At 44.0% G+C, this 16,937-nt stretch overlaps 1 protein-coding gene across 1 annotated transcript in view; it reads right to left on the minus strand.

Moving 5' to 3' along the window:
- Positions 1-16,937, minus strand: part of LOC135905800 (sodium-coupled monocarboxylate transporter 2-like) — a 58,896-nt gene that overhangs the window by 21,618 nt on the left and 20,341 nt on the right. Inside the window, exons 2-5 of the mRNA XM_065436852.2 lie at positions 13,512-13,577; positions 4,222-4,273; positions 3,283-3,350; positions 990-1,147 (exon numbers count right to left, since the gene is read on the minus strand). Coding sequence (XP_065292924.2) covers positions 990-1,147; positions 3,283-3,350; positions 4,222-4,273; positions 13,512-13,577 — 344 coding nt within the window. The remainder of the gene's footprint in view (positions 1-989; positions 1,148-3,282; positions 3,351-4,221; positions 4,274-13,511; positions 13,578-16,937) is intronic.

Below are 16,937 nucleotides of genomic sequence, written 5' to 3' on the forward strand. Positions count from 1 at the left end.
TACTGGTGACACTAATTTTTGTTATACAGACGCGGTGAAATAAAGGTGGGGCTCATGTACAGTGAATTTACCAGTTCGTTCAAGCAAACACTAATTTTGGCCGCTGCTTCTAGCAGAACGGCCTCCCCGCAACTGCGTAGTATGTGCGCCTATCTGCGCTTTCGGCAAGATATCAAGGGGGCACCTGTAATAGAAGTATGTCCAGCAAAGTGATGCCCAGCAAATTTACTCGCAAGAAGGGCGAAGAAAGCTGAGATTATTATTTTTTTTTTGCCGGCAGCCTGGCTAGGTACTTCCCATACAGCAAGGGCGAACACCGCTGGCGGCACCATTCCGTCGCCACCGAGCCTCTCAACGCACACAGTGACGTCATCCCTCTCCTCCTCCATCGTGCGCCTTGACATCACGCCTATATCTCTGGTCAAGTGCCCGTAACTTCTCCTTTCCTTTTCACTGCGCCAATGAATTACCGGTGCTCATTTCAGCAGGATGCGACCGAATGCTTTCCCAGGACTCTGAATCCGAGGCGACCCTCCGGCTGTTATCGAATTGACACGGCGCTTGGAGGTTGCTTTTCCATACAAAAGCCTGCCTTCATATGTTTGCAGATACAAACCAGTGTTTTCCTTTATTTTTCTACTTATTGTGCCCCACATAGCTCATATGCCTGCAGCCTTGATCCTAGCTCCTACTTTTAGGCGTTATGTTACCCTATATTCTTCTTTTGATTTATTTTGCCATTTACTTCTTTATACAGGCCAAACATGTCGCAAATACTGGCATCTTTTGTTAGGACCTTGTAGAAAAACATTGCAATATTGCGCGGGTAGGACGGCCCCATCATTATGCGTTCAGGGGTGAGAAGAGGCCGGCAGGAAAGCGCGAAGGCCTGGCATTGCAAAAGAAAAGAACAAAGTAGGTGTCTTTTAGCGGTGAGCCCTACTGCAGAGATTACAAGGCAAATTTTGGACAAGAAGCAAGAAACTCACTTTCCCACGTAAGTGCGAAGATCCAGTTCATGGAGTGCCTGCGAGGCACCTCTAGAACTAGTAGAATCCACGATGATCTTCGCGATGACCGTTGTGGGCCCGAGTAGAATGAAGACTAGCTGCATGCAGTCCGTCCAAACAACGCCTCTCAATCCACCCTATTGTGGGTTTCCGGGAGAGGTGAAAGATAGGAAGAATGGCATATCAAACAACTGCAGCTTGAAAGGCACTGCACAGCCCATGCATCAAATGGGGCGGAGAACATGAACAACTCAGACGACGGCAAAGAGGTATACGAATAGTATAGACGCGTTGATGAAGGTGCACAAGCCAGCCATGCAGAACGTATACAAACTAACGCTAATGAAAAATTGTGGGAAGGGACGCAAAAGGACGACTACAGTCACTGTTCTTGTCCCCGGCACTTTTGCCGCTCGTGGCTTTGCAGCTTTCAGTGGCATTGAAAGTGCACCAACACGCTCAGTGCAACAATTGCAGTGCTGGTTCCACGAAAATGAAAGCATCCTTACGCAAATTTCGGCTCCGCTGAAGTTATTGTTCTTGCCATTATTGTTACTGTATGAAAGGTTAATAAACTGATACGCTATGGAAGCGGGAAATGACGAAGCCTGGATGGTGATAAACCATGGCGTGAAGCTATAACGTAGCAGATTTTGATCAGATTATCGGATTATCTATATTAGAAGACCTCGCTGGTGCGCTTGCATTTATGTCGATATAGTCAATGTAGCTATTCAGCTGTGTGTCGCGATCTTTATCTTGTGCTAACTTATAATGAAATTGTTTACTTCATTAGTGTCACAGCAGTAAAAGTGAGGGCTTACTGTAAAAAATGAATAAAATTAAGAGTATGCAAATGCAAACCATACTTTAGAAATAATATTAAGGGAAGCCTTCATGAAGCGGTTACTTAATTATTATACAACGTAATCAGATTTGTGTACAATTACACGGTTTTTTTTGCAACTTATGCCACGAGTAATCTTGGTCAACTCTTACCTAACGCAATGTTTATGTTTGACCACTGCACCATTCTCAAGCTATGCCGATATACAAGCACCCATCCAGGTGGATGCATATTGTTAGAGGTGGACGCAGCAATGTCACTAGAACTAAGGTGGTGTTTGATGCTTGTCGATGGAAGCATAGTGAAATGATGTGTTTACACAGAGAAGTACGACGCACGTTTGAATACATTTAGGGACTGAATAGCCCCTGTATCAGTGTGGCACATTCCAATATTCTGTTGGATCGGCCGAAAGGGGGTACATACCAAGTTACCCAAGAATGGTATAGGCCAAATATAGCGTGTTCTAAGAAAAAATTTATATATAGCGTTATTCTACTAAGTATTCTGTTTGCTGTAATCATACCTAAAAAAACGGCATCAGAGGTATGGGCTTTGTGTCATTGTTTATTGTTTTATTAGGCAGAAAACAACTAATCTAGATGACACTATTCTGTGTGTGCTGTATACGAAACCACCAACTCCCATGGTGCTACATGACACAGCAAGCCAATGAACGACAGGCGAAACTAGGGGAAAGAGAGGTAGAAAGCTTTGCTTTGGAATTTCCATAGCGTGCCGACTTTCAAGGTTAAAATTATGACACCGTTTCTGCACAAATAAAGGCAAACAGTTTCCACTCCACCTTCACGTTTCTTCTTCTGGCAATAGACTTAAATCGGAGCGTGCATATATGCTCGCCTCGCATTTGCACTTGTCCATCATCAAGATCATAAATTACCAACCGTTGTTTACTACTCGCGTTGTCTATTCAGATCGTACTCGATCTTGCGCTTTATATGTATATGTATATCTTGTACTGTAGATGTAAATAAACACAATTTCTTGCGGTGCACGACAAAAAGACGAATAAAGCGGAGTTCCATTTTATACAGAGTTTTTTACATCACTGCACAAGCTTGCTTTGCATACGACAGGAAAGTCAAGGCTTACACTCAACGCGCGATCGGCAGCTCCTACGGTGTCATAACACAGAGCTAATGCTTTTGACCACGCTAGTCTTACTTTCCTTTGTTTTTGTTTTATTGAGTCGAAAATAAATATACGAGGCTCTGTTGCCGTACGCCACTGACGGCTACTCCTGTCCACTGGGTTATTACATAACATAATTTCAGAAATTCTGCACCACATCACTTCAAAATAATGCCACGCGCCTACTATTCCTGAGATATTATTAAGTGACAGTTTGACAGGTCATGTTAGGATGATAGCATTGCGCTAGGTTTACTGTGCAGCAACACTCACCAGTGCCGTGTAGAGAGTTCCGCATACTCCGATTACGATGTTGCACCAGATAAGGGGTGCTCCAAAAACTGAAATGTGAAATGTCCAGTCAGGAACATGCACTGCGTCGGCATCAAGAAAGCAGAAGACCTTAGTATTCGTCAAATTAACCGTCTGCTATATAGACAATAACTGAAAAACAGATAGAGAACCAGATTGGAATAAAAAAGTGAGAAGTAACCGTAAAATAATGTCTTCTTGCGTATCACTAAGCGTCGAGTTACTAGAGAGGGGGACAAGATAATAGGATGACAGTGATCATAAAGCTAGGAGAAAAAGAACTGATGAACATGGGTAATGAAAAAGGAAATAAAACCTCGAATATTCCTAAGCCTCATTATCGACTCTCCGTCAGACGAACTACATTGTCAGCTTCATGACCTTAAGAGCAGGGCATTCCGGCCTTAGGACCTAACATCAATCAACACGTGTCAGGTTTTCGTTTTACAGTCATTCGCTGTCGCTTTTGTGAGTACATCAGACGCCGGTAATGTACATGATAAATCATCTGTGACAAGGCTTTGCTCACAGCTAGATTTACCCTAATTGCCTGTAAGGTGAAGGAAATACCCGGTAACGGCTCAATGAGGGGAGTAATATTATATTTTCAATAAAGCGTACGCACATTTCTTCACTAGTAATATTGTACTAATCTCGTGTACGACTCTTAGAACAGTTTATGCCTCTTGGTTCGTGCTCACTCTAGAAACTGCTTTCTGTACAGGAATAACTTATGCTACCTTCATGACGTGACAAAATCCCTGGCTTAAACACACAATGAATGAGGACGATTGTGTTTGTGGCGCTTTATGGGTTCTGCGCTAATGTATTTTGCATAGCCATGCAAGACCGACTAAACCAACATGTTTGCCTTCTAGTATTTATAGTGTCAACACTTACTTGTGACAATGGTCAAGCTGGCTGCGTAGATGGACAGTGCGCCTATGCTTTGCTGAAAATAAAAAGGCAATAATCTCCAGACCTGTTTTTTAAGACTCAAATACATGTTATAACAAGTGAGTAGGGGTACACCTGAAAGAGTATATGTTTTTCATTAATAAGACAATGTCGAATGTTTAGAGGCCAATAGTATTCAAAAAGAAGAATAAGAAAACAATAAGGTGCTGTAGTAGGCCAGCTGGTTCGTCGACGTGATTGAATATTAAGCTGCCACTTCAATCTACCGTGAAGAACAGCGACACACCACTGGCAAGTAACCTGTGTGTTCGAGACTGCGTGTAGGAGCTTTGGGTGAACAAATTTGGCGGAAGCTTGCGGTCGCACTTAACAGAAGCATCGCGAAATTTCAAACTAATACTTTCACGATTTTGATGGTTTCGGCAGAGTTAACGTGAATTCTGAGTGGTAGTGCATAAGGCTAAACCATGTCTCTTCTTGGGTATAGAGCGATGCGAATGGCAAAGTACGGCGATTGAACCAGTATTTTGAAGAATAAAACGGCCTATGTTAATGGTGATGGCCGCATTTTAGCCCGCAGTGTGCCTGTGCGCGCAATTGTATCTATTTTATTGCCCCGATGCTGACTTACAATGGCAGCGCAGTTATTGCCACATGTTTTGAAGCCACTCAGCGGCACACAATTTGTTGCGGTTTAAGTGCTTTGATGTTTAATGGAGGCGTAAGCACGGTCTCTCGGCTCCCTGTACTTCCGACAAGAGAAAGCTTTCTGGGCACCTACGTGCGTGGGATGACGGCTTCTCTGGCAGGAACAACAACAGCTGTAAAACTTTTAGCGAAGGATATATATACGCACATGTCCCCTGTATCCAATAATACAGGTACACATACGCAGGTGTAACTGAAATGGGGTCGGAAAGCAATTCGTGACGCCGTTATAAATTTATAACATTGTATAACTTTCTTGCTCCTTTTTTGTTATTATGTAACAACGTCCCCCCTCACGCAGTATTCCTTCTAGAGCCTGAGAGGTAGATGAATGAATAAATATATCGGCGTGAATGCGGCCCAATTACGTCACCGACTTAGAATTTCGAGCTGAAGTTTTCTTGATAGAAAGTAATAAACTGGGTTGATGAAGACGCGCAATAAATAGAGCGGTAATATGAAACACTTGAACGTAAATTACACGCAGAAGCGACAGAAAGCTGAAACAAAGGCTTTCCGGTCACATGAATTGTATTGCTGTTGAGAACAAAATGAGTATCGTCGTTGATTAATCCCGTTTGAGGACGTGTGACCAACTCTGAGGTATTTGTTGCCTCTGTAAATATATGCACTCAGCTCAGGTGTCTTCATGGAAACGGGAGCGAACAAACCAAGGGTTGTATGTGCCCCAGTTGAACTTGCGCTATGACAGAACCCTTTAGGGGGTCACCAGACTACATTTGGTGTTCTTAGGTGCGTTTACGAAACTTTGAAATCTTACACAGCCTTTTTCTGTGTGCACAATGTTCTTGCGCTAACCCCTACGTAAACAAATCTCAATGGAATCCCACTAATCACTCTGTCGAGTCTAAGCTGGCCTCACACAGGAAAAGTTATCGATATATAGAGGTTTCATTGAACAAATTGTAACCGGTTGGTTATAACTACTCTACTGGCCTTCCCCCAGCTCCACTGGTCCCTGGTGCTTGCGATAGCAGATCCGCGCATAAATTTTTTTTATTATCTACGTGTTCTGTAAACAAAAGCAATGCGTCTAAACAGGATATTGTCGCGCAAACTCGCTTTGCGCATTCGGATTCATACCATAAAGGTAAAAAAAAAGAACAGTCGCCCGAGCCCGTCGCAAGCTATATCGCACGTGCTAAAAACGGGAAAAGAACACAAACACGTGTTTCTAACTCAGTGAGAACACTTCCCTGCAATTTCTGATGTCCATCCGCACCAACCGCTATACTATATATCTGTTCCGCACATATCAGAGGCGAGAATACCTTTCCGGAATACGCTATAGCGGAAGGGACGTCTATTCGCGCAATCGCTTTGGAATTTATCTCAGAAAAAAGTGTTTTTGACGAAGACAGCTACTTCTCGCGGAATAGGCTCATTCGTCAGCGCTTTTCATTCCACTCATATCGAGACATAGCCGCTACGGTCTGGAATCAAATGCGAGAGCGGATTGTGAACAGAAAATTAATCTGCGTAGACGTTGATGGCATATCGCGACCCCTTTGCCAAAACCAACAGCTGCGGCTTATGAGCAACACATGTGGAAGGGCAAAGGGGTGGCGATATCGCACCTGTGCGCTGTATATTTCGAGGGATCGGCGCAAACCTAATTTTGAGCTTTGTATTTTGGATGTGGCTTTACAGAAATATTTAGATCGCAGGCTTTGTGATGAGATAATGAGGGCATATGGCGGCACAACGGCATGTTTTGTGGAAGCGGCGACGATCCTACGAAGCCCTACATTTCTTTGTGCCGCTGTTCTACCTCGTTTCAACCGCCTTTTATGCTTTTCAGCTTCGGCGCCCTCTTTCAACATGCCCGATTTTTTTTCAACCCTTGTTTTGTTTTGATATTACATCTTAACAAGAAAAGAAAAGGGGCGATCGATCGCCTTCAACCGCCTTTTATGCTTTTCAGCTTCGGCGCCCTCTTTCAACATGCCCGATTTTTTTTCAACCCTTGTTTTGTTTTGATATTACATCTTAACAAGAAAAGAAAAGGGGCGATCGATCGCCTTCGCGACTACGCCATGGATCAACAACGTGCCAGCGGCTAAAATCGGCGGAAGTCAATTTTCAGTGTCACCTCCTACATAGGCGTTTACCGTCCCACGTGTGTAAGGTCATGTAAGAGCTTGAAGAGGACAGGGAAATCAAGACACGATGAAGCCCGTCATTTTTCTAACAGTCACATCAGGCCAGAGAGAGAGCAGTGGTTCGGAAACGACGGATGGTCAATTCGTTTTACTCGAAGACATGGAATTATTAAAAAAAATCTTAATTATGGGGTTTTACGTGCCAAAACCACTTTCTGATTATGAGGCACGCCGTAGTGGGGGACTCCGGAAATTTTGAACACCTGGGGTTCTTTAACGTGCACCTAAATCTAAGTACACGGGTGTTTTCGCATTTCGTCCCCATGGAAATGCGGCCACCGTGGAATTATTTTAAATGTGTGCCGGAAGGACGTCCCGTCTTTGGCTCAGCACGTATTGTCCTACCCACAGATTGAACGTACTCGGTGTTCATCACCTCGATTTATCGTGCTTGGGGAGCATGAATTGATATGAACAATTTGATACGATGTACACATTCCTATACCATGGTCCACGAACAAGCTATGGTAATGTGACTTGAACAGCACAGAAACATGTGTAACATAAGAAAGGGAACAAAACAACATAAATTATAGTAGTCTGTATGTAATAAACATAGAAAATTGGCCTCGTAGCGATCGTCTAATTACCGCTCTTGCAAAATTATTATCTCATAAATTATTGTCATGATGCAGGGTCTCCCGGCCCACCTTGACGAGATTGACGGCCTTCATCACTCCTTATATGCCGACGACATCTCCCTCTGTATCGACAAGGGTAGCGACGGTGAGATGGAATGCACCTTACAAGCGGCGGTCCACTCAAGTCGGAGCTGCTGTTCAACCGCCGAAGCCACCGGCCCAAGCCTACCAGCCAGTCGCGCCAATGGGATGAAGTACTCCGGTACACGGAAGACGGCTCCTGTGTTCCCCAAGTCCCAAAGATGCGCACCCTCGGAATGCATATAGCAGCCAACGGGTCAAACGCAGAAGCTAACCGCAAGATCCAAGGCAAGGTTACATCGGCTACCCGCCTCATAAAACGCCTTACAAACAAGGACACGCGCACGAAGGAGGACAGAGTCATGCGCATCATACACTCCTTCGCAATCAGTCACATTACTTATGTAGCTGCCTTCCACAACTGCAATGTCACCGAAGGGGAGAAACTAGCAACCTTATACGCAAGGCTTACAAGATCGCCCTTGGCCTACCCGAGTCCACGAGTACTGCTCGTTTGCTACAGTGGGGGTATACAACACGCTTAAGGAAATCGTGGGTGCGCAAAGAGCCTCGCAAATCAAACGGATGTCCCTGACAGCCACGGGTCGGTACATCCTGCGAAAACTCGGCTTCAATTAGCACGCCTAACAAGGTCAGAAACAGGTAATCCCACCCGACATCAACGGCATGGGGGTCGCCGCCTGTATAGCGCAAAACATGCGTCGCGAACATAATGGGGGCTGACGCCAGGCCCGTGTCAAGTCACTGCAGCGTTGCTGTAGTTCACGGTGGTGCTTTGGTATACCAGTTCGCGGTGGTAGTCGTAAACGTTAACTCTGGGCTTACGCACGCGCGTAGTGTCAGCAAGGAATACGCAGAAACAGCTGAAGAGGTTGCGACTGCGCTTACCGACCCCCTCTGCCAGGTAGTTATTAGCGACTCACAATACGCAGTTTATAACTACGCGCGGTGGCGCATTTCCTCTGAAGCTCGCCAGATCCTAAGGAAAGCTGGTCGACAGCACTTCGATAGCACCGCAGTCATGTGGTTCCCAGCGCGCATAGCCTCCCCCACCGAATAGAGCCGCCCTAACTAGAACGACGTAGCACACCGGTCTGCACGAGAAATGCCCCTCCGCCCAGAGCCGGAGACCCCTCCTTCGAGGTCGGGCCTCCTCGTGTGAAACACACGAGAACGCTTGGTCAGACAGCAACGAAATCACCAAGCACTATTAAATAGGCAGGAGGGTATTGCTCCTACGTCACCTCAAGTTGAAACATCGCCAGGCAGACGTCGGGTGACAGCTATACACACACGTATGCCTGGCGACAGCTGCGGACACACTTTCGCCAGTCCGGTGTGACTGCGGCAAATTTCACCCGCGCAATACCCGAGTGCTCTTTGCAAGCTATGTCAGGCAACTAGAGCGACTCTCTCACACATGTTATGAGAGTGTCCTGTCATAGCGGCTAAAATGGCAGTAGTCCGGAGGCTCTTGCGTCGAAGTGGGCCGCCGCGGGCTCTGCGCAGCTTCAACCTCAAGGCTCAAGAGTGCGCAGTCCAGTGGGCCTGAGAGATGGTGACGAGGCAAGGCTTCGAGGTTACCTCATGGCAGACCTGAACCCGGGTCGTTAAACTTTAGCAGATTTTCTATAAGGTTGCTTACATCCATTCACGCTGACATGTAATGTTCATTCGCTGTTGATTAACGTGCCCGTTATGGCGCTGAAAAGCGTAACTGGTGCCTGAGATATACGCAACTCTAACATGCACGTGCGTGCACGCATGCAGACACACACACACACGCACACACACACAATAGACACTGACACGCGCGCAAGCGCACTCCACACACATACATGCATGAGCTGACAAAAGTCGCGTTTCCGTTGGTATTGTTCTTGATTAATTATTGTAGATAAATGATCAAGTAGGCTCAGTGTACGTGCTTAGTTGGCCTTCGTTTCTTTTTTTCATTTGCGTTCTTTGTTCTGACGCAAACGATATTCCTTTTTCGCATGTAGGGCAATTCTCCTACGGATCATTGGTGACAGAACGAGATTGCTGTGGAACGATGCTCCGATTGATTTCGAAGGGCATCTGTCGGGAGTGAAAGCAAAAGAAAATTAGCTGGAAGGGCCAGTGACATTGCCACAAAAAAGTGTCGCGATCAGCGGCGGGAGCGTCGTACCGTACCGCTTACGCCGCACGTGTCCCACCTGAAATGAGTTGCCCGAGGCAAGTGGGAAAGACATGTGAAGCAGGTTATAGCCGCTCAGACATGAAATGAGTCTACGAAATTAAAGATATATATATATGAAGGACGAGTGCGCAAATATTAGAGAACTCGGAGTGGCGTATGAGAACATCCGATTGTTTCTGTCGCTACATCATTAACTGCTTCTACAAGAAAATGGACCAGGTTGACATATAAGGCCACGCCAAACAGTCGCGGAGGCTTTACAGACGACATTAGAAAGGACATGATGTCAGGCAGCGTTTCGACGTACAGCGTGTTTTTGACAAGGTTTTCTACTCGAAGGCTACCCAGTTGAAAAACACAACAGGAAATTTTACCAGTCTGTTGTATTTTGGGACGTTGTTTCTGTAGTTCTGTTGTCTGTAGTTCTGTTGTCTGTAGTTCTGTTGTCTGTAGTTCTGTTGCCTGTAGTTCTGTTGCCTGTAGTTCTGTTGCCTGTAGTTCTGTTGCCTGTAGTGTGACGTCCTGTAGTAGAATGTTCTGTAGTTCTTGATCAATATTTAATTAAAAATTGACAGAGACGTCCGTAAGATTATGTAAATTTGTTAGCACAAAAAAGAAAAACATAAAAGTAAAAAAAAAATTAAAAAAAAAACGTCTTTGCCTAGGATTCGAACATGCGACCTCTCGATTCCTAGCCCGGCATCTTACCACTGCACCACCCCTGACATGGCCTTCGAGTGTACGTTTTGGCCATGTGAATAGTACGACGTGCTGATGCGCTGATGTTTACATTTGCATTTTGAGAGCCAAGATCCGCTATCACTCCACCGCGTCAAGTGCCGCATCTCTAGAAGAGCAAGAGTGTTCGTACCATCGACAAGTACATCGTGCAGTGCTAGAACATCGATTTTGATGTACGATATCCATACTAAATAAGAAATTCAGAAATAGACAACGTTGACTTTTAGGGTTATTACTGCTAGTTTCGACAGTTGTCTCTCGTTCTTTACACTTTTGAGCGCGCATATAATTCGTGTGTTCAATGCAAAATAGCTACATAAACATTCGTGGATGAGAGTTCTTTCTGACAGCATACTGGCTTCTCACGGCAGCACTGTATCAGATTAATGAGACCCGAGCGATACAGCTTTTCACGCAACTTTGTGGAACAACCGAAATCTTCTTTTCCGCTTCGCATAAGCTTGTGAAATATTCCTGGGAAATTAACTAATGTGTCAGTGTAACAGCACATGTAAGTCCACAGGCCTGTGTGCCACATCTTACCAAAAAAAAAAAACCGGATACGCAGCCATTCCCGCAGATGGTATGATTTTGATCAGCGGCCGATTTAGAGGAGGCCGGTAGGGCGTTGCTGGTGCCGCGTCGTCACGGCACAATTATAACTATTCGCCACGTCGACTTTAATACCGGTGTCGGTGCCATCGGTGTCAGCATTGCCGGCTTCAGAGAAGTGCGATTGAATACCGCGCAGGAGAAAAGTACAGTGTACACTACCGATGCAAAAACATACAATTTTAAAGGACCGCGACGGGAAGCGCTTCTGTTGCGACTTCGGAACTCTTGGCCGTCGCGACCGAATGTTTCTGCTGCGACGTCAGAATTGGTGTCGTAACGTCGGAGTCGCTGTCAGGATATAAAGCTGTTGTTCCGACTTCAGAACTCTTGTTGTCGCGACAGAATGCTTCTGTTGCGAAATCAGAATTTATGTCGTAACGTCAGAAATGTCTCCCAATTAAGAAATGTCAACAACTTCTGTCGTACAACAGAATTTCTGTAGTTGCGACAGGAATTCCTTTTGTCTTTTTCAACCGGGCACTACAGAAGCTTGTCGCATCACACAATTTCAGTGCACTTCTGTTGTCATCATTGGGTATATGTTGCGGCGATAGGTTTCCGTTGTGGAACAGTTCTCTGTAGTACAACAGAAGTTTGTCCATTACTTCAGGAACACTTCTGTTATGACAACTGGGGGCCTGTTGCAATGATAGGTTTCTGTCGTACAACAACATTTTTCTGTAGTACAACAGAAGTTGGTCGCATTACATCAGGAACACTTCTGTTGTGACAATTGGGGGCCTGTTGCCACAATAGGTTTCTGTAGTATTTCAACAGCTCTCTGTAGCACTACAGAAGTTTTTCGGGTTACTTCAGGAGTATTTCTGTTGGGACAACAGGGTGCCTGTAGTGATGACAATTTTTTCTGTAGTACTACAAAAATCTGTTGTAGAGCTTCAGCTTTCTGTTGTAACAACAGACATACGACAGACTGTACTTCTGTAGTAGCAACAACAAATGTCTGTTGTACATCAGAAAAGTCTGTCGCTCCATCAGGAATCTGTAGTTACTACAGAAAAATCCTGTTGTACAACAGAAATTTCTGTAGTACTACAAAAATCTGTTGTAGAGCTTCAGCTTTCTGTTGTAACAACAGACATACGACAGACTGTACTTCTGTAGTAGCAACAACAAATGTCTGTTGTACATCAGAAAAGTCTGTCGCTCCATCAGGAATCTGTAGTTACTACAGAAAAATCCTGTTGTACAACAGAAATTTCTGTAGTTGCGACAGGAATTCCTGTTGTCTTTTTCAACTGGGTATTTGCGCTGTCTGGATTTTTTTTTTTTTTCATAAGCGCTTGGAGGCCGAACTACAGTACAGCACGTGTGTACGTCCGCTTCAACGTGTTCATTGGCGTTTTCTTCTACTTCTCTCGATTGGAAACCATTAGGCGCACTGAAATATAGTGAAATATTTCTTCAAGTATAATTCTACTGATCGAATTATGTCCAAAATGGCATTTCGTGCGTCCGTTGTTCGCTTTCGCGAATGATATGGTGTTTATAAGAATATGGTATTGGTTTCGGCCCTCATGCTGCAAAAATGAAAGTTTTCCTTTATGCATGAGCAGCGAAAAAATATTCACAAAAGCTTTTTTATGAACATTTCCTTTACACTCGCGTCTTTTGTGCTTTTCTGAGTAAAGTTCATAGCCACCATATACTGGAAAGATGTTTAGAGTCATTGGTTGTGTTATTCGTAAAACCTTCTTAGTCGCGAAGAAGACGAAGGATTAGCGCAAATTTCATTGAGACGTACTGACAGACATTCACGTTGCAGACTCCGACACCAAGGAACAAAATTGAAGTTAATACGCAACGCCCACCGTCATATGCTGACACCGGTGCTGACACACAGGCAGATAGACAGCTTCCTTAAAGTGATGTCTATATGATAGCAGTTGTGAAAGTTGCGACCAACACTTTCTTCTCGCGTGTTTTATTAGAAGCACACGAGGCTGAGTGCTGTGCGGAAAAGTTGAGAAAGCTGGGGGCACAAAACTATAATGTTCGCTATGTTGGGCCTGTATTTTAACAATCTTGAACAGCATGCTTCACTCTGCTCCAGAGGTTGCTCAAGATGACTGTATAAACGTAAGCCAGAATCGGTGGTACATGAATAATCAGCATGCTGGTCAAATATTTTATTTCTCTTACCGTCAGAAACAGGTAGCTTCCGCAGGCCGTTAACGATATCGCCGAGTTGAAGCGCAAGCGAATGTACTGAAACAGAAAAGTGCATTTGAATTACCTTCCACGCACCCGTTCATGTGTTAAGCGTACGTCATAAGAATATCTTTCATATTCATCCAGTAACAAACTCTGCATTGGCAACGTGAAAAGTCCTACAAGTTCTTTCTTCTGAGACTGTAACACGACCACATAGAGTAAGTCTACTTTATTTCTTCTTATCTCGACTGCTTGTCCGCTTCACTTCTCAACTCCCCTAAACCTCTACACTTTGAGCTAATCAGCTAATAAACATTGATTATCATTTTTAGTGTCCCTTCAGGAAGTAGAAAAAAGGCGCACGAGAGGTGTTTCGGCAGAAATATAATTCAATTTTCTTTAATGCAGGTGCTTCCCTCTCTGAAGCCGGGTGGTAACCATTTTCGCGTTTCTAAGGACATAAAACTGTACCAAAATTCTTATTTCACACTATTGCACTAATTTTCTTTCAGTTACACATGTTCTACTTCTTCTTCTGCGACAATATTTCCTGGAAGGACAGACTTCTCATTGACCTAAAAAGGCAATGTCTTGGCATCGCTGAACATCCAAAACATTCTGTATCTGCGTGGTGCCGCGTGCCATCTAAACGTAGTGGCGACGAGGTGCCCACAGACGACGTGAATATATTATCGCTTTAGCCAAGGGGTTGCATTCTCTAGAGAGACAATAAATTGGGTTGATTTAAAACATGTTACAAAATCTCTAGAATGTTCTTATTTCCCTCTTCCGCCCATTATTCCTTTTTTATTATTTTTTATTATTAATAATATTATTTTGCTGCGCTCAAATCAAAACAACCTCGATGGGATTGGTATACTGGATCACACGGGGCAACTGCGAACAAGTATAATAAAAAAGCAAGCACATAAACATAAGTGATGTCTACAGAGGAAATTTTATGGGGTGTTTGGCTGTTAAAGGGAACACATGAGTGAATAGAGCACAGCACATGTTGAGATATATATTTTTTGCTAGCAAGTGCGGAAATGACTGCCTTCGCATTGTACAACGTGTGGTTGGTAATGATGTCAGCTTTCTAGTAGCGGATCTTCCAGCTGGAGTGCAGGCAAAGTGACGGGCGCAAATCGGCGTGTTCTATTTAAAAGTTAACAGGCACTTTACGTACGCAAAAGGGTAAAAGCCACCTCGAAAAGCCGTAAGGGTAGAAAAGGAACACAGGATATCATCCATAAGTCAATAAATAAATATTCGGTAAGCTCGGTAGACGTACCATCAACTGCATCGCTGCACGCTACATGCTCTTCAGGCTGCCCTGAAATACTACAAAACTTGCCACGCGATTAGGAGCAATGACCGAACGTTGTATCTCGTTAAACATGTCATCAACCACTGATTTATCGGATATTTACTTTTTTTCGGAGAAGCGAGGACCATTAACGAGGTAATAGGGTATTTGTCTTTTTTTTTTCCTTATACCACAGCCTCGAAAGGGAACGTAACGCCAGTTTTCGTAGAACCGACACTTGGCAGCAGGACACTATATCATACCTCAACGAAGACAGGGCAAGCAAACGGGCCTGTCACACAAGTGGTAGTTTTTGGACCACTTTGCAGAAGTATGCACTCTTCATCTCGTTCGATGTAGGTTCCAGCTATAAGCGGTAAATGTTTAGCAAACGCGTTTACTTGGCTAAATAGAATGGCTCTCCACATAAATTCATACAATTTATGGAGCATCGCTTTATGTTTCAACATCTTTTCAAATGTGCCCAACCGCAAATATGCGAAACGTGTTCCAGCGAAACGGCTGCAGTTATACGCGAAAGCCTTCCTCGTTCTAATATCTGGAACATTTTTCCACCAACCTGTACCCGAAATTTGACTAATGTGATGAGATCGTCCCACGTAGTTAAGTTGCCGCATCAAGTCCTGCATACCCTGCCTCTGAAAAAGCCAGAGTACCCATATTCAAGAGCTCCACCCGATGCCACAGCACTGACAACATGCGAAAGGTCCCATTCGCTTATAAATTAAATCTTCTACTGGGTACGCTTTGCAGAGTTGCTTGTATTTACATGTATGAAAGCAAACTGGCTGTTGGAATAACTGTTCGCTTTCTGGAAAAGGCATACAAAGAAATACGGCGGAGATTCTGAAAAATAAGCGTGTAATACCTGCAGCTCGTCACAGGTGCAATGACTATGCCATCACATTGTCCGTAAGCAAGCTGTCTTTGTTCCTTTATTGCGTTCTTTAAATGCCGAATTAATAAAGAAGCGAAGTAACTAGCACTGATAATTTGTCGCTTTTTCAGTAGACAGAAGAAATGATCCCCGCGGACACACACGTAGGCTATCCTATTCCTGAGCTACCTTTGGCGGATGTGAATACGCAAACGCCTGGATATAACACCTTGGTACATATTGAAGATTAGTGGCTGAGATACAAAGTGACTCTGATATTGAAGCGGTGCTCTCTACTGGAAAGCCCTAAAGTTTTGTTTCGCAGGAAAGATTGCTTGAAGTCAGCCGCTTCCAAACAAACTGAATTTCAATAATTATTAGTCCACCATATTGTACTGTTGTTCCTTTTTTTTGCTTTCGTTTTTTGATACTAACTCCAGTGAGAGAAGCCCATTTTTGCCGAACAAGGACAATATAAATTAATACTTAAATGACGTTAAATTACATCTCGTCCGGTCGGAGCAAAATCCATGCTACAAGGAGCGCAATCGTCGGGGATCAACATCGTGCAGCTAAAGGTAAAAAAAATACAAGAATGACATATAAAATATAAAAATCACTACCACTATGAATAAATCAAATAATAAAGTAGCTATTCATAAAGTGCATGGTACACGTGTGTTTTCTGCACTTCGCCCACACCGAAACGTTCGAATATCGTATGCTTTTCTAACAGTAAAAAAATTTTTGGCATCCTCGTATTCACACCGTTACCAAACTTGTGTCATTACAATGCAATCGTATAGTGTTGTTTAATAAAAGCGCAAACGGAGCATTGGCAGGAAACAAGGAGTTATTTGCATATTCAGGACTCATTGCGAGTGCAGGTGATGGTGGTTCAGCCGCAAAGGTCTCGTCCCTCGGGCGACCTGATCGGTTGCACTGCGCAACTTCTCGGATACAGGTCTGCCTTAATGTTGATCGCGGGCTAATTCTATGCTGATTTTATGCTGATCGTGCACAATTAGAGATTTCAAATGTCGAAAACTATTTGAAAAATATTCAAATTATGGAAAGTGAATATTCGATTCGAAGACCTAATTGATTAGGCCAATATTCGATGTTTTATTCGAAAGTTTTGATTGTTCGCCCACCCCTACATATTACGCATAGACGACAAAGAATATCCCTTTTAGTCGCGTATGAT

The sequence above is a fragment of the Dermacentor albipictus genome, chromosome 5, assembly GCF_038994185.2.
Source record: "Dermacentor albipictus isolate Rhodes 1998 colony chromosome 5, USDA_Dalb.pri_finalv2, whole genome shotgun sequence".
NCBI classification, from domain to species: domain Eukaryota; kingdom Metazoa; phylum Arthropoda; class Arachnida; order Ixodida; family Ixodidae; genus Dermacentor; species Dermacentor albipictus.